The sequence below is a fragment of the Thamnophis sirtalis genome, unplaced genomic scaffold, assembly GCF_051295495.1.
Source record: "Thamnophis sirtalis isolate CommonGarterSnake01/CBP01778 unplaced genomic scaffold, rThaSir2_p1.2 scaffold_3, whole genome shotgun sequence".
Classification (NCBI taxonomy): Eukaryota; Metazoa; Chordata; class Lepidosauria; order Squamata; family Natricidae; genus Thamnophis; species Thamnophis sirtalis.
In genome coordinates, this window is record NW_028261383.1 from 145,651,400 (window position 1) to 145,670,278 (window position 18,879).

An 18,879-nucleotide genomic window follows, 5' to 3' on the forward strand; every position below is an offset into this window, starting at 1 on the left:
CCCTAAAGCCCTATTTCAAGCTTCTATCCTTCAAGGGGTATAAACTTCTTGATTCTAATTTGTAATCCCATTATTGTTTCAAACGGTCATCTTCTCATTCTGTCTAATCCAGCCATTTAATATGGGAATTGTGCAATTGCATTTGAGAAAGCTGTGGTACCATGACATCCAGATCCCTAAAATCAGATTTGCCTGGGAAAACATTTATCTTCCATAGATCTTCTTTATAGTGACCCAAAGCAGCAGGATCTTTCAATTAACACTTAGATTACTACTGCTGCAAAAACCATATAAACAGACTGACAAAAACCTAGAGAATTATCAAGGCTCCAGTAAATCCAGCAACTTGTTTATTTACATTAAACCATTAGGTAATCTCCCACGAAAACAGGTCTGACACACCCAAAGTTTATTATTAATAAAGGAGGTTATCTAACCACACAGAGATCTTGGCTGCCTATCTAAAAATATTCCTTCTTACTATGTTTTGCAAATATTGTAAACAGTGAAGATTTGTGGCTGCTTGTTCCCCTAAGTATTCTTCTAAGGCCCACCACAAACAAAACTCCGTAATATTGATTTGTAAATATTACTTCTTTTAATCGATGAAAAAATAATCTTTACAGGTGAGTCATGGAATTGGGGGGGGGGCATTTTGTCTCAATGTTATATCTATTGTCATTTTCATCATGTTTTAGTCTCCATTTTTTCATCACTCAAATATCAAAACTCCCTTGTGCCTTAAAAAACCAAGTACATAACAATATGTCCAGTTTCAAATTCCTAATTTTGACTCTTTAACAGAGGTACAGAAATAATGTGCTGAATTGGGCAGAAGAAAAATCTTGTTGAAAAGTTGCCTTTACTGTTGCTTGTAGAAATTACTTGCAGCTCAGTCATGTTCCCAACTTCCACCAACTCATACAGCTATAAAAATATATAGGATTTTCTTTATTTAAACTCCATGTGGCAAATTAACATCTGCAGAGTAAATCTCTAGATAAATTATCCCAAGGCATTTTCAAGGCATACATTACGGTGTGCTGAGCAAGCAGGGGAAAATAAATAAAAGGCAGATAGTTTGATATCTAATCCACATGCCAAGAGGAAGCAAAGGCTGTTTTTTTATAAATAAAAAAATGCATATGTTCGCAACTCAGAAGAACTTCAAAATACTTACAGTAGTGACTCAGAGTTACTAAGAAGAGGGTGGGGGCACAGAAGTGTGTCGACATACCCAAGAATCTGAATCTCCAATCCAGCATAACATACTAAGGCTGTCCAAATTGATGTCTGGAAAATGTTGGCCACTGATCAACCCAAATTATTAGCTCAACTCTGCTGATAATTGTCCTGCTCCACAAGTTACCAGAAGAAAAGCAGAATATGCAATAAATAAGTGTGCTCCTGCACATCTGATAATCATCCCTAATAAACTCCTCTGATTAAGCAGAGAAGTTAGTAACACACACACACATTGCACAATACTATTTTCTCCTAAGACACAGAGGTAGCAAGCATCTTGTTTTCACCTGTATTCATTGCTGATCAAATGCTGCATGATTACACAGACCCTGAAATTTGGCATAATATTCAGATTTCTCCCTATCTTATCCTTTTTTTGTGAACACTTCAGCATTTTATTTTTCATGATACCTCTCTATAAGAATTCCTCAAGAAAAAGGCCCATAGGCAGACAGATGAGTCCTGGGGAATGCTTGAACAAGTCCTTACATTTTTTTTTTCTGGCAAGATTTCAGAAGTATTTTGTGTTTCCCTGATCCTAGGGCTGAGACAGAGAGGGGCTAGCCCAAAGTTATGCAGCTGGGTGGCTAAGATGGTCTCTAGCCTTATGCCTTAACCACGACATCAAATTGGCTCTTTCCCAATTTATAAAAGTGTATGGATTTTTTATAATTCAAAAATCATTTCTGCAAGAAATCCCCGAGACAGAAACACACATCTACAAACTTGATTCTGCTGAAAGAATTCTGAAATGGTGGGTATGATTATTCATTTATTCCATTTAATATTTTAAGGCTGTGATGGTGAACCTATGACACGTTTGCCACAGGTGGCATGCCGAGCCGGATGATTTTTTACCCTTCTGGAGTTTGGGAATCAACTTCCAGTTGGCCCATTGGGGCTGTTTTTCACCCTCCTCAGTCTCCGGAGGTTTTCCTGAAGCCTGGGGAGGGCAAAAACGACGTCCCCTGCCCCCCCCGGAAGCTGGAAACGGATTGTTTCCGAACTTCCAGTTGGCACGTTGGGGCTGTTTTTCTCCCCAGGCTTCAGGAAAGTTTTTCACCCTCTCTAAGCTTCAGAAAAGCATCCAGAGCCTGGGATGGGGTTGTGCGTGCATGCGCGGGGGGTTGCACACACATGCAAAGATGGGCGGGGAGGATTTAGTGGGCATGTTGGCATGTGCAATAGCGCACATACAATTTTGGCACGCCATAAGAAAAAGGTTCACCATCACTGTTTTAATGCATCTGCCATCCCCAATTGAAAGACCACTAGATAAAAAATGCCTCTATTTTCTTATAGGACATGAAATCTCAAGGGACCCCTGCTATTTTTCACATTTCTCAAATGATGAATAATTATTAATTACAGTAGAGGCTGGATATAATTGTGTATCCTTGTTCTGTGTGTGTGCGCGTATGTGTTTGTGTATGTGTATGTATGTACATATGTATATGAAGAAAAATAATACATGATAACAAGATTAATAGTGGTCTACAACACTTCACACATTCTAAAACTGTCTGCAAATTAATCAGGATGACAGGTGCAAGTTAGGAGTGAAAGGTATCGTACTCATTTGGGGAAAATATCCATTATTGCAGTTCTGTAATATTTGAAAGGAAGGATTCAAACATTAGGCGGTATCAAACCTTGGGGGAAATTTAAATCAGTAGGAATTCATTCATACAGTGTGGTAATCATTATTTTGAAAAGCAAATTCCTCAAATTCCAAAAGTTGTGTCTTATATTACAAACAACGAGGCAGGTAATCCTGTGAACAAGAACTATCAATCATTGGAACCATTAGTGACTTTAAAAAAAAAGCATAGAAATTTGAATCTGTCTACCATTACAATTACTATATATAAGTTCAAGCAATGGACCAGCCTACATTGCCTTAACCTCCTTAACTGCTATCACTGTTTGACCATACTGGCCTCGATTACAGCCTACATAGGAATGTTACACAACATCATTAAAATATCAGACTGGGCTACTATACAGGAAATTCTTTTTTTTTTTTTGCTCCAAGTATTTCTAACTCACACCTACTTGTTATTATTTGGCAAGTATTTTTTTTTCCATAAGTGATTTGCCCTTGCTTGCTCCCAAGAGTTGAGAGAGCGTGGCCCATGGTCACACAGCTTGGCTTAAGGCAGAATCAGAACTCACAGTCTTCCAGTTGCTAGCCAAGTGCCTGCACTAAATGGGCTCTCGTGCCATTTAACTCCACTTTTTAAAATTGCATGTTATTTCCTACAACATCCTGGAAACTGGGCTGGTGGCTAAATGCACAAGACAGAGATCCTTATATGTGTTTATCTTAAACTCCTTTCAACGGCTTATGACTTGGTTCATGTATCACATTAAATCATAGATGAAGTGCAATTATGATTTGCGGAACAAGCTGTAGCCTGTTCAAACATATAATATAAATATTATTATTGCTAAAATACCATGGTTTAACTTGCATATATTTTTAACATAACAATCAGATAATGAATTATGATTTTGAAAATATAAAGCTTCCATCCAGCACTGTGACATTGAAATGAAAGACTATAGATGCCTGCAAATAAAGCAAAAGTGAACTGTTGCCCAGTAATAATTATTAAAGTATAACTCCCAGCATCCTATATCTTAGTTAAGTTATAATAAAGTTTTAATCTAGTTATTCAAATAGTTTCTCCCTCAATTAAAACTCAACAAAGACAGAAATACACGAACAAACATACATTAATTTTTCATATTGACTTAACAGATAAAATAATGTAAGACGTTTTTAAACTGCAAAATAAACATCTCTTTTCTGTGTGAACGGATTCTGAGCTAACAACACCTTTGTGTAGTTAAAACTACATGTATCAATGGACTTGGTTCAATAATATTCTCATAGTACTTGATACTAGCGGGTAAAGATATTACAGCCCACTGTAAAGTGGAAAACTCAAGAGAGTTTTGTGGTTAAGCAACAATTCCTTTAATAGGATGTCATTCTTTTTCTTCCAAACTTTCCAAATACTTAGTTTAAAAAGAAAATATGAGGCAATATGCTGATTAAAGATGCTAAGCTTTCTACTTTAGAGTGGGTTGGATAAAACTAGAATGTTAAAAAAAAAAACTTAGAACTCTGAACATTGCTTAAATTTCTGTTTATTTTAAATTGGGTGCTTTGTACTTCCATATTTATTCAAGAGAAGTGGGGAGGAGGTGGAGGAGAAGGATATTAATATAGTGGTTAAGTGTGGAGAGCTAGACTCTAGTCCCCCCTCAGCACACAATATCCCAGGTTAGCTCTGAATAAGTAATTCTCAATCATTCAGAGGCCTGCTACTATATAATGGTAAAAATGTAGGGAATGGAAACTGTCTTGAGCTCTTGAACAACTAGCACCCTATAAAACTAATAGTAAGTAGAACTGGAGGTTCTAAATTAATTTCCAGGCTACAGTGCTGGAACCTAAAACTTGTAAGAGTGTATTCTGCTTTAGTTTTCCTTCCCTTGCCATTTGTCTGAGAAGCAAGTGAAGTATACAAAGCACTTCTCCTACTCTCAATGGGAGGAGCAGTCCTCTGCCTATCGAACTAAAGGGGATCCAAATGATAGTTCAAATTTAATTCCAAAATGGCAACTTCTGTCCCATGAAGCTGACTTTTGATGCTTCAGAAAACTGTGCTAATATTTCAGCAACACACTTGTCTGGAAAACTGCTACAAATTCTATCCTATGCTGTGCAAATATTTTATGAGGACCAAACGTGTTGTACTTACGGACAAGGTAAGATGAATCTCCACGTGATTACAGTTTTTGGAAAGCCTTTTTTTAAGTGCTCTCACTGCATCCTTGGGTCTGTGGTTAGAAGAAATAAAACCAGAAAACATACTGATCATTACAATTCTACATATATATTATTTCTCTTATAATGTTAGCTGAAAATAAAGAATTAAGATTGCTGAAATGAAAAATCCCCAAAGAGAAAAATTAAATCAAAACAGGAATAAAGCAAGGTGGCCACTTCAGTGACAAAGATGAGTTGTGTGTTGAGAGTACATACACTAGAGGTGGGCAGCTATGGCAACTTTATGACTCATGGATTTCAGGTCCTAAAATGGCCAGAGCTGCCCATCCGACATACATTTATGTCTTGCCAAAGAATAATTTTTTCATTCCATTACAGAAATTTGTACACTAGATAACTAATTTCCAACATCTGCATGACCTGATGTCCGAGATGATTTATATTTGTAAATGTTAATTTATAGTTGACTACATAGCATCCCTATTACAGAAGGTTGGATATCCCGCCATTGGGGACACTACACAAGCTTCGCTGAAATGGTTCCCAAACTCAGTGCATCATTTCTGTCTACAGTAGGAATCCTATAGGCTTATCAAAATGTTGAATTCCAAGTCCCATCAGCCCCAAATGCTGTATAGCATGCCTAACAGTCAGTGCTGTAAGTAAGATGCCTTTCCTGGAGGCATGGAAAATAATACTCATCAATATGAAAGAGAATAAAAACAAAACAATAAAAGATTATATTCAGAGTGACACCGAGATAAATTCTGAATCTACTCCCTGCTTCCATTAGCCTCCAAAGTATTTAACTACTGAAAATCCAGCCTGCTTCTATTTGCATATCCTTATCCTTTACAGTAACAGTAAGCGTGTGTGTGTAAGTGTGTGTGTAAGTGTGTGTGTGTGTCTGTGTCTGTGTCTGTGTGGACACAATCCTATTTTCCAAAAAATAACAATAAAACATAAAGCAACAAACTTATGAGAAACAGCTCCCATGATTGAGGTCAGGAACTCAAACCTGGATCTCCCTACTCTTAATCCAATATTTTATCCATTATAGCAGTTAGACTTATATACCGCTTCATAGGGCTTTCAGCCCTCTCTAAGCGGTTTACAGAGTCAGCATATTGCCCCCAACAACAATCCGGGTCCTCATTTTACCCACCTCGGAAGGATGGAAGGCTGAGTCAACCCTGAGCCAGTGAGATTTGAACAGCCGAACTGCAGAACTGCAGTCAGATGAAGTAGCCTGTAGTGCTGCATTTAACCACTGCGCCACTTCAGCTCTTATATCTTATTATGCCACACTAGTTCATTTGAGGGACTGTGTTGTATTTTTGGACGGTGAAATGGCCCGTTTAAGCCTTGCAGAAACGTAAGGCATCAACAATGGACTTCAAAGTCACATCCTGTTTACTTTTGAAAGGTGGCTTTCCAATGCTGCATGAAACCTTATGTTGCCTTCAAGCCACTTCTGACACTCATAAATACAAATGGAAAAGCACGACGTTAGAGCAGGGGTGCCCAAACTTGGCAACTTTAGACTTGTGGACTTCAGCTATGCTGGCTGGAGAATTCTGGGAGCTGAAGTCCACAACTCTTAAAGTTGCCAAGTTTGGGCACCCTTGCTTTAGAGCATTTCCCCCCCTCAGGGGTGAATTTTCTCTGTGGCAAGAGAACATTTGCATTTTTAATGCTTTGTAAACTGGCATATTCTGCTGATCCTGGTAAATCTAAGCTTAATGGTGGCTATCTTTGTTGCTCATCTAGATTTAAGGATAATGATACCAACCAACTGTTAAATGACCAGCCTTTAGTGAAATAATTTCAAATGCTGAACTGGATACAGGCTTAAGGGTTGCTAAACACTGGATATTCTCATTGACTGACACATAAACCAAACCAAAACTCATATAATCCTATTTCCCCCTGTGAACATGGCTTCTCTTTAGCTAAGCCCACAGATGTCTGTGGTTATGCAGATCCAAAGAAAGTTGGCAAGTTTTCGGGGAAACAAAAACCCAGAATGTTGTTTCTTTTTTATTTCTTCTGCTCTCTGAACATTGAACGGACAAGCAAAGAAAAATTCACATCAACTCTAGGTGATTCTCCCTCAAACTTGTTCCCTCCAGGTATTCTGACTGAAAACTCCCATCAATCTTAAGTTAGTATAGTTAGGAAAGGGAGCAGGTACTGTATAACTCCCCAAGTTGAAGATGTAAAGACAGTTTCAGAAGAGTAACATAAAGCCCTTAGTGGCATATGGCCTGGTTATCCGAAGTACTGTCTATCTTCAATTGATACTGCCTGGTACATTTACATAGAATGGGTTACACTGTAGGTCCCTTCTACTATAGGACAGAGCCGTGATGGTGGCACACAGAGCTCTCTCTGCGGGCAAGCAAGCTGTCGCTCAGCTCAGCTCTACCGCACATGTGCGCACACCTCCAGCCGGCCAGCTGGTTTTTGGGTCTCTGCAGTGCATGCACGGGGTGCATGCAGGAGACACATGCACATGCACAGGAGTGGGCATGCAGGGGAGTCACACATGCATGCACTAGGGACAGAGCGCACCAGGGGGCAGTCGCGCACACATTGCATTATGGGTGTGTGCATGCACGCTTTCAGCACACGACGACAAAAAGGTTAGCCATCAGTGGGATAGAGGAAGTATGCCTTCTCTGTCACAATGCCTGCCCTCTGCAAAACATCTCTCAGAGATATGAAAGGCACTCACCCTCCTGGAGTCCTGAAAGAACTTTAAAAACTAGCTTTTATCTGAGGTTAACATGTTTAGCTGAGGTATTTGTAGAGGGCCCTTCATATCTACATGGCCTAGTGTTTTGATATGGGCTGCCTGTGTATGTTTTGATTGTTTTTAATCTATTCTTTCTGGGTTTTGCAAGCCACCCAGAATCTAATAAGAGTAGGCAATCAAATTAAATTAAACTGAGATGTCTTTCAAAACAATGTGCCAATTTTCTTTGCGTGGTTGGAAATTGCTTAGAGGTTTAAGTCCACAGGCAGTAGCACGGACAGCAATAATACTGTTGTCACTATGTGTTGCTTTTTTTTTTTTTTTTTTGCTGATTTGGTTTGTTGCTGGTTTGTTGCTTTATTATTATTATTATTATTATTATTCTTTTAATAAGCCATCCAGGAAACACTTTTAAAAGGAAGAACAGGTTCTACTGCTAAAGTACAAAGAAAAGGCCATGGCTGGATTCCAGAGAATAATCCCTACCAAAAACACAAAACCCATCCCAGAACAAATAAACCGAGGGTTAGCAATAAGCAATTCTTCTAAGTGCATATAAACATCAACCTATATCTTAGGAGCAAACAGTAAGAGACAAAGCTTATTTTATTCCAATTTTGCTTTGAGCAAAAATTGCTCTTTGAAGCAATGATTCTCACAGACTGCTGTCTTCAAAATATGTGGGACTGTAACTCTCTTTGGCTATGCTGGTTAAAGATATAGGACTACAGGTAGCCCTTGCCTTGTAATTTGAGCCTGGAATTACCATCATAAATTGTTACAGTCATAACTCAAGGCATTCACATGACTGGAAGTGATTTCCAGACCTTTCTTTTTTTGTGGTGGTGGTTCTTAAGTAAACACAGTAATCGTTAAACGAACGTGGAAGTTATTAATAAACCCATTCATTTGAATGGGCATTTTTAGCTGGGATTGTGGTCACATGGTTGAGGAATGCCACAAAGCTGATCTGCCCAGCATGCAGCCACATGACCGCAGGGAGAACGTGGTGTGACCATTTACGAAAAGCAGGGGTATTTTCTGGACTGTAAGGACCCCATTCTGTGGACATAACTGCAAACATTCTCAAAATAACTGGTTGTTAAGCAAGGACTACCCATGTAGTGCAACTCATCTAGAGCACACACAGTTAGAGAAGACTAAGTTTGATTATTTTTCTCTCCTGAGAAAAAGCAGCCAAGAGATACCACAGTATCTGGGCCTGTAAAGGGAAGAATTACATTCAAAAATTATGCAAAGACCCAGATATACAGCCCCCAATAACTCATCCAAGATTCTAAATGTTGTGTTTACTGCTACTTCATACATTGAAGCAGTGGTGGGTTGTCTATGTTTTTACTACCAGTTCAGGCGCACTTGCAGAAGCGTCTGGGTGAGTGGGAGGAGTCTCCCACCGCCACTTCTATCGGTTTGCCCGATCCGGGCCGAACCGGGAGCAACCCACCTCTGCATTGAACTATGTCCACACATTTCTGGACTTACAGAGTTTCTGAACTATCATTCCCAGTAGTCTTCAACAATCATGGCCAATGGTAAGGAATGCTAGTAACTGTAGCTCAGCACTTTAATGACAGTTTCCCATTGCAGCAGCCACATACATTACAAGTCACAATAACAGATCAGTGTGTCATATTGTCATGCAAATAATGCAATTCTGTGCTGTGATATCTGATGGGAGGACAAGTTGCATCATTTATGCAATACTATCAATACAGAGATGTCATTTGCCTCTATCCTTGTGTTACATGAAGTAGGTTAAACTTGGTTTCTTGGGATTTTTTTTTGCATGATAGCAGAAGAGGTACCATCACTTCAAGCAAATCAGGGTAAGCTACCCTACATAGCAGTAGTTAGCAAATAGGGTGCATACTTGAGAGAGTTTTGAATATTACTAGAACTCTTTTGAATACAGAATCTGACCCACCCATAAAAACCGTAAAATTAATTGGTACAATTAAAAAAGTCAATTTGAACTAGTACTGTAGCTCTTAAACAACAAGCCTCAGGATATAGAATTACATGCTCAAAACACATGCTGCTTTTTTGCAAAGTTACACACCTCAAATAGGATGTTTTCTGCTAGGTGCCTTGCAATTCCTGCTTCAGAGGTTTCCTTGACATACAGCTTATGGATTGAGCATTGGCATGGGTGTCAATTAGTCACAAGGCTCGGTCATAAGGCTCACCAAGCTAAACACTCTTTCTCAGGCAAAAATACATCTCAGGATTACTCTGAGGATAATGGACTTTTCTGCATTTTTTTGAAGGCAGGACACCAACGTAACTAAAAGGTCGCCCTTGTCTTATGACAGTTCGCTTAAAGATGATTTGAATTAGCAACAACTTCAGTAAAAGATAGTGATGACCTAAATCTGAAGTTACAACTGTTACCCATCCAACCTGATTGCAGTTCAGGTGCTTTGCAACTGGCTCACTTTTATTATCAGTTGCACATCTCACAGTCATGTAATTGTTAATTGCAATATTTTTGCTGGTTTCTGATTCACAGTTGGGGGCTCCTTTCATCTCCCTATGAATGAGCCCACCAAAGCAGTATCGATTTATTTATTTATAGATCATAACCTATTTCTTGGTAAGCTAGATACAAGTAGCATCACCACCAGATAGATTTGTAACTGGTTGACAAATCGTACTTAATGAGTAGTCCTTAATAGTACTATGTCTACATGGAAGGAAGGAAGGAAGCAGTGGGTACCACACGGTTCTGTCTTAAGCCCGGTATTCTTCAATATCTTCATAAACAACTTAGATGAATAGAAGGGGAACTCATCAAATTTGTAGATGATATTAAACTGGCAGGAATAGTCAACACCCTAGATGACAGGCTCAAGATCTAGATGGATCTTGATAGACTTGAACACCGGGCCCTAACAACATGAAATTCAATGTAGCGAAAAGTAAAGTCTTACATGTATGCAAGAAAAGCCAAAAGTACAAATATGGATTGGGTGAAACTTGGCTTAATAGCAGTACCTGTAAGAGGGAACTTGAAGTGTTAGTGCAATTAAATGTGAGCCAGCAGTATGTGGGAGCAGCCAAAAAAGCCAATGCAATCCTAAAATGTATTAACAGAGGGATTCAATCAAAATCACATGAGGTACTAACACCACTCTATAAAGCCTTAGTAACATCACAACCAGAATAGTGCATCCAATTTTGGCACCACACTAAAAAGATATTGAGACTCTAGAAAGAGTGCAGAGAAGAGAAACCAAGATCATTAGGGGACTGGAGACTAAAACATATGAAGAATGGTTGTAGGAACTGGGCATGGCTAGTCTAGTGAAGAGAAGGACCAGGGGTCACATAATAGCAGTGTTCCAATATTTGAGGGGCTGCCACACAGAGGAAGGGGTCAACCTATTTTCCAAAGCACCTGAAGGCCAGCCAAGGAATAATGGATGGAAACTGACCAAGGAGAGAGTCAACCTAGAAGTAAACTGACGGTGGGAGCAATCAACCAAATTATATCAATATATAGTTATATTATTAACATTATTGTAACAAATATAATAACAAATATGTGGATTATATAACTGTTTAAATAACTGTATCCAGACCACACACAGTTTGATGGAAATGGGAAGTAATATAAATAAAACAAATAAAACATGAAAAAAACCTTACTTTATGAATGCTCTAAAGCAGGGGTGTCAAACAGCTTGCCTTCGGAAGTTGTGGGAGCTTCATCCTTGGAAGCTTTAAAGAAGAGACTGAATAGCCATATCAGAAATGGTATAGGCAGGATCTCTTGCTTGAGCAGGGGGTTGGACTAGATAACCTACAAAGTCCCTTCCAACTCTGTTATTCTACTCTTGTTTGCACGTTTCGGAACTGCTAGGAGAGCAGGAATTGGAGAGAATGATAAGGGCTCACCCTGACACACTTGGGCTTTGAACAATTTGCTGCTGCAAATTGTCAACCCAGCATCCTAACCACATGAGCCACCGGGCTTCATTGGCATATAGTCAAGCTGACCACATGACCATGGAAATGTTTTTGGGCAATGCTGGCTCACTTAGCTAAGAAATCGGAGATGAGCATCACCCCCTAGAATCAGACATGGCTGAACAGGGAAATCTTGACCTTGACCTTTTTATTCCGGGGTAAGAAAAGTTCTTATTGCTCACATCTATTCAAATGCTAAAAACCAGTGAAGGCACTAACCAAACTTGCCCGATCCTATAAATCAGAGGTGTCCAATCTTGGCAACTTTAAGGCTTGTGGGTTTCAACTTCCAGAATTCCCCAGCCAGCAGATGGACACCCCATTCTAAATCCATTATAGAACTGCTTTACTCACCATGTTTTCAAAGTGTACACTGTCATTAATTTACAGACACATTTAATGAACATATGCACAACAAATAAAGAGTTTTCACAGGAGGTAGGATGCAAGTACATCTACCAGGAAGCTAGGATTGCCTAATACATACAATTTGTCTTGTTTATTATGTACAGTATTTATTTATTAGCATTTATATTCTGTTCCAGAGACGCTGGACAATTCACATTCAAATCCAACTCATGAGGCAACAGTAATCACAACATCAAAACACGTAGCGATACCAATTTTCAATCCAGTCTTTTCTTGCTGTCTGTGATTTTTTTAAAAAATGTCAAGGTGAAAATTTCACAGCATGGAAAGAAACTTTTGCTTGTGTTTTATGCCAATCAAGCCCTACTTTTGCTAGTACTCAGAAGAGTTCTAGTAATATTCAAAGGTAAGCTAGAGGGACTTGATGAACATTGGTAACTCCTAGCATACATCGCAAGAGATGCAGAAGTCCCCACAACGTCATATAAAGCTGAAATGGATAAACCACAAATTTTACACGGTCTGATTGGCGGATTTTTCTCCCTCCCCACTCCAGTAAATTTCTTCCCAATTGCAAATGCATTGTTTTCAGGAACTTTTGGTGGAGGGAACCTGAAAGGTTTTAACATATATTTATTTTCCTTCTTAAAATAAATTCTAAATTAGAAATAAATAAATAATAAACAAAATTCTAGAAGCTGCTATGTTCTTTGGCCCTGACTATCAGCCTGAACAAAAGTGAAGTACTTTACCAGCAGTACAAGTCCAAAGAAAAAATCTTGGAAAAAGCCCCCAAAAATCATTGTTGATAATAACCTGTTGGGAAAGGCAAACAGCTTCAAATACTTGGGAAGCATCATCTCGAATCATCTCGAGTGATGGGTCTCTGGATACAAAACTGACTTAGGGGGTCAGCAAAGCCACCCAGTGCTGGGATAGCAGTGTACTGGAGTGCTCAATCCACACAACATGCATACCACCACAAAGCCGGAAGTCTACAGAGTCCATGTTATCTCTTCCCTCCTATATGGATGTGAATCCAGAAGTCTGTACTGAAGGTGCATCAAACAACTGGAGAAATTTCATATGCGTGCTCTCTGCTCCATCCTTGATATTTGTTAGCAAGGCCATGTCTCCAACCTAGAGATCTTGGATATGCAGAGTCCACCAGCATTGAGTCTCTGATTATCAGAGCCCAGATGAGATGGGTGGGACACATCATCAGAATGGATGGTCGCTGTATGCCTCTCCAGTTTCTCCATTGTGTCCTGGAGTCTGGGAAGAGATCTCAAAATTTGAGAACTTCTCAAGATTGGTCATACAAAGAAACGGTGAAATCACACCACTGTGACTTCCAGCTAAGAGAACAAGAAGCTGCAGCTGCTGACAGAACCCGTTGCCAAGCTCTCTGCTATGAAGCTGTCACCATCTTTGAAGACATGTGCCACCAAACATTGATAGAAAACTGTGGGTGGACTCACAGAATATCACCCACAGTCACCACAACAATGGACTTTCCTGTGCCCCTACTGCAATAGATTCTGTGCTTCTAGAATGGGACTGCAGAGCCATCTCCATGTACACAACTGAAAAACAGTACCTTTTTCAAACTTGAAGGGCTATCATATTATACTTCTTAGCCACAAATTTTACAAAGCCCCAAACAAACAAACAAGCAAACAAAAGTAAGACGTTTCCATCCACTACTCTGGAAATGCTTGCCCACAAACATTATTTTTTCCCAACTGCTGAAGAGCAAACTGATAACAAACAAAAATGCAACAATTCAGGAAGAAGCACTGTCATTCTCTGACCTCCTAGCTAAAGATCAAATGCTTCTCTTTTCAAAGAAGATCAAGCAGCTTACCCTTCCTCAGTTGTGTTGATAAGGTCACAAATATGCATAAACTGACCCCATTCTTCTGTCTGCAAGGTTCCAAAAGTAGCTTTCTCTGTCAAGGGAAAGATTGGGCTCACAGTTAAAAAGCTAGACATTTAGGAACAAACTGTTATTTTAGATGACCAAAGTAGGACATTTAGGAGACAGTTTTTTTTCAAATTAAAACAATGAGTGAATAGCCAAATATAAATGTAGTACAGGTAGTCCTTGATTTGCAACAGTTCATTCAGTGACTGTTCAAAGTTACAATGGCACTGAAAAAAGTGACTTATGGCCTTTTTTCACCCTTACGACCACTGCAGCATCAAAATTCAGAGGCTTGGGAAGTGACTCATATTTATGACAGTTGCAATGTCCCGGGATCATGTGATCGCCTTTTGTGACCATCAAAGTCAACGGGGAAGCCAGATTCACTTAACAACTTGTTACTAACTTAACAACTGCAGCAATTCACTTAACAACTATGGCAAAAATGTCATAAAGTGGAGTAAAATTCACTTAACATCTGTCTCGCTTGGCAACAGAAATCTGGTGCTGAACTGTGGTCCTAAATCAAGGACGACTTGTAAATAAACACATATCTCTGAGCCAACTTTTAAATGTAGGGAAGTCGGCTAATAGTAACAGATTGCATTTGGTGGAGTTTCAACATGGTGTTCTGGCTCAAAGATATTTTTCCAATGCCATTTAAGGAGACGTGGGTAACAAGAAGGGTATATCCAAGATAAAATGGGACTAAAGTTATTGCTATTGAACCTTAATCATCATAAATCTTAATCAACAGCTTCTGGAAGTTGACCCATTGCCCTGTTAGATGCAGAACTCCAGTACTGCATATTCACAATTTGTACCCTGAAAAAAGGAGACTTCAGCATTGGTTGCCTTTATTGGACACACCTGTTGTGGTTAAAAATTCTTGCAAAAAAAAGAAGAAGAGGAAAGCATAGATGAAGCACTTTGGGGAGTTCTGATCCTCAGTTGTTGACTAAAGTTTCCTCTAAGCAACCTTACCAAATATGTAATATATGAATATCAAATCTCTTCATTTGCTCAGTCTTCCAAACTCACCAAAAAGTTCAATTACCCTATAGGTTGCCATTAGCATTTCTATAACAATCTAATTTTCAGCAGCAGGGGATAATAGTTTGGGATTTTACTATGAGTTACCAGAAATGCGCCTGCCCACCGGGTGACGCACTTCTCCCCACACAACCCCTTGAATACACAAATTCAATAGCCTCACATAATCGTAATTGGAAAATGCCAGGAACCCAAGCGATGTCAGGGTATCAGAAGTTCGCGATCCAGCCGCTAAATTCAGGAAGAAGGCTCCGGGCTAGCCCCAAGCTTTCACAAGAAGAGACTGGATTTCCATTTGTCAGAAATGGTGTAGGCAGGGATCCCCAAACTTGGCAACTTTAAGACTTGTGGACTTCGGAGTTGAAGCCCTTAAGTCTTAAAGTTGCCAAGTTTGAAGACCTCTGTTATAGGGTCTCCTGCTTGGGCAGGGGGCTGGACTAGATGACCAACTCTGTTAATCTGAATCTGAAGGGAATGAGTTGCCCGACAGGCGCCGCTTACCGATCAGATGGCCTATGGGGGTGCCGAAGGCATCCTTCTGACTCTTTCCAAAAGCCATGCTGAGTTGCGCCTGAGTTTTCAGGCCCGTTCGGGAGACCAGGATCTTCGGATCAGAGCTGGGAACGACGTCCCCCGCTTCCAGCCGTCTCCCTGGCACCTAACGCCGACGCCTTCCTCCTCCTCCTCCTCCTTCTGTGGCTGCCTCGTCGGGGATCGGCGAGCGGCTTTCCCGGAGGCTGGAAAGGAGGAGCTTGGCGGCCGCCTTCCAGGTGCTCGCCGGGGCTTGGCGTCCCATAAGCTCCGAGTCGGGGATCACGTGCCGCGCGGGGCTGGATCAGATCTGCCTTGGCTCAGAGAGATCAGGGGTCGGGGTGCGAGGGAACCTGGTCGGAGGTGTCGCTGTTTGCTCGCCCGGCTTCATCGGGTTGGTGGGGGTGTACACGAGGTTGAGAAGCTTCTTTTGCTCCCTGGCATTTCAAGGCCGGTTTCGGTTGGCAACTTTTGCGATTGGTCGGGGTTTGTGTCTGTGTGTGTGTGTGTTCTCACAATCACTCGGGGTTGTCTCCTTCCTTTTTTTGAGGCGGTGGGAAGACGTTGGTATCCCACGACCACAATTTCTCTCCTGTTCTGATCCTAAACGTAAAGAGTTCGGTTAATAAACTCGAGCTAATGAACGTCTGCTCATTATATAATTATAGAATATGGTACACACACACACACATATATGTTATATAAATATACTTATACTATATTATACTATACTTAATTCATATATATATGTATGTATGTATGTATGTATGTATGTATGCATGTATGTATAATTATAGAATATGATACACACACATATATGTTATATAAATATACTTATACTATATTATACTATACTTAATTCATATATATATGTATGTATGTATGCATGTATGTATGTATGTATGTATGTCTATATGTTTTTGTAGATTTTCATGGGTGTAGGTATGGTGGTCTTGTTGTATTGGGGTCCCAAATACAAAAAGACTATATATATACATATATATATATATATATATATATATATATATATATATATATATATATATATATATATATGTGTGTGTGTGTGTGTGTGTGTGTGTGTGTGTGTGTGTGTGTGTGTGTGTGTGTGTGTGTGTGTGTGTGTGTGTGTGTACAAATGCAACATGTATGTATGTATGTATGCATGCATGCATACACATACACACACATGTATATAGTGTCACAACCCCTGGTAAGCCCCAATTATGGGAGGAAGCTAACTGCTTCCATCATCTGTCAATCGGCTCGTCACAAGACTCCATCACGACAGAAACCCAATGTTTTTTACTGTTGGCTACTGTCAGCTGATAAGGAGGAGACCTGGCGCAGTGGTTAGGGTGCAGTACTGCAGGCCACTTCAGCTGATTGTTATCTGCAGTTCAGCGGTTCTAATCTCACCGGCTCAAGGTTGACTCAGCCTTCCATTCTTCTGAGGTGGGTAAAATGAGGACCCAGACTGTGGGGGCGATATGCTGACTCTGTAAACCGCTTAGAGAGGGCTGAAAGCCCTATGAAGTGGTGTATAAGTCGAACTGCTATTGCCTGTTAGGAAGAGTTGCCCTGGTGGGTTTGATGGTTTGCAAAACAACCCAAAAAATAAACTATTGAAGTTATCACCCTTTCTAGCCTACTCGATCTCCCTTCATCTTTTTCATTTGCCTGATAAAGTGGATTCAATTTGAAATAAAGCACAGGACTTTTTCTCTTTATTGCAGTGATTGCAGGACTTTTCCTTGGAAAGAAAGGCATCACTGTGTTTTAGTAAATTATGTGCATGTATGTTTATAATTAGAATAATCTTTTTAAAAAGTGATCTTTTTATTGCCAAATTGATTGTGTTATTTTCATGATAGCATGTAATCTATCTGAGGGCTGAAGGGAAACAAAACAGGATGTAAATCCCATGTTAATTACATTTCACAATTGGGGCAAGAGCCACAATGAGATTTGATTTTTTTTTCCAGATTAAATCCCAGTGACTTCACTGGAATGCATTTCCAGATTGACAACTGCAGGCAAAATCCACATTCAGAGGTGTTCCAGGGCTATTGCTATTCCTTAAACATTTTTCTTCAACTTGGGACCGTCAAAAAAACCATACTTCAATTCCCAGAATTCTCAGTAATGTTCAAATTAACTATCCTAGGAGGAATTCTAGGAGATTTTCCTCCTCTTAACTCTGATTTACCTGAATTCTTCTCATGTCATCTCAATTAAGGCTGGTTAGGAAAATGAATAGCTCTGGAAGCTAGATTATGGCATTTCAGTTCTTCCAGGCATGTGAGTCTACCATTATACTTATCATAACACATTGTTGAGCCATTTATCATAGCTGAAAAAGAAGGGTAGGGGAGACCTAAACAATTTCTTGAATGTTGTGGTCAACCACGATGTGGCATTTAGAAAGAGTGAAACATTAGATTAAAACATCTGGTGCCCTTTTGTTCTGCCTTCATCACTTTTCTTTTCCCGCTGGATTTGAGCTAAAGAATTTGGCATTTTCTAAGTTAATCACATTCTTATCTGTTTTACATTTATTTTCACAGTAGGAATGCTTGTGAATCCAGAGGCATCAGGAGGAAGAAAAACAGGATAATGAAAATGGGTTCTAAAATATAATGTAATATTTGAAGAACAGGGTTGGCCCAATAAGGTAGACTAGATTAACAAATGCCTTATAAACAGGACTACCTTTATTGTAACAGCTATAGTAGTAAAATCTGAAGGTGCTTCCCCTTCCCTTGCTTTATTTAGTGTGAACTAAAGAGGGACTTGTTTGAGATGTTTTCTCAAGTTACTTTTTTAGCCTGGCCTCATGCCCCTTTTATCTGACTATTGCCTTGATAATAGTTCTTCCTCCTACCTTTCAAGGCCATTCCCCATGTTTTTCACAGTCAATTTTAGGGTTTTTATATTCAACAAATAAGCATAGCTGATTAGCTTATATATCAGGTGAGATGCTTAAGATGTAACAGACACTAGTTTAGATCATAAAGCCAATTTCAATCATTTCTGCTTAAAAGTGGGTCTCTGGAATGTTGAGACAGCTTTCCAGAGTCATAAGGATTTAGGCCTTTAAGGACAGTCAGCAAATACTTGTTAGTGTCAAGGCTCAGATAATACTGAATCTCACGAAGCCATGAACCATGGAGACACCAAGTTTCTTTAGGAAACACCAAGTCA

General features: G+C 39.7%; 1 protein-coding gene across 2 annotated transcripts in view; it reads right to left on the reverse strand.

The window, feature by feature from the left end:
• The window catches only part of TOM1L1 (target of myb1 like 1 membrane trafficking protein), a 57,707-nt gene extending 41,833 nt beyond the window's left edge, over nucleotides 1–15,874 (reverse strand). Inside the window, exons 1-3 of one of the 2 annotated variants that reach the window (XM_087710336.1) lie at nucleotides 15,646–15,874; nucleotides 14,032–14,116; nucleotides 5,019–5,097 (exon numbers count right to left, since the gene is read on the reverse strand). In XM_087710336.1, coding sequence (XP_087566462.1) covers nucleotides 5,019–5,097; nucleotides 14,032–14,116; nucleotides 15,646–15,703 — 222 coding nt within the window. In that variant the 5' untranslated portion in view covers nucleotides 15,704–15,874. The remainder of the gene's footprint in view (nucleotides 1–5,018; nucleotides 5,098–14,031; nucleotides 14,117–15,645) is intronic. The other variant, XM_087710337.1, reaches the window with a different exon arrangement.
• Nucleotides 15,875–18,879: the final 3,005 nt, after the last annotated feature.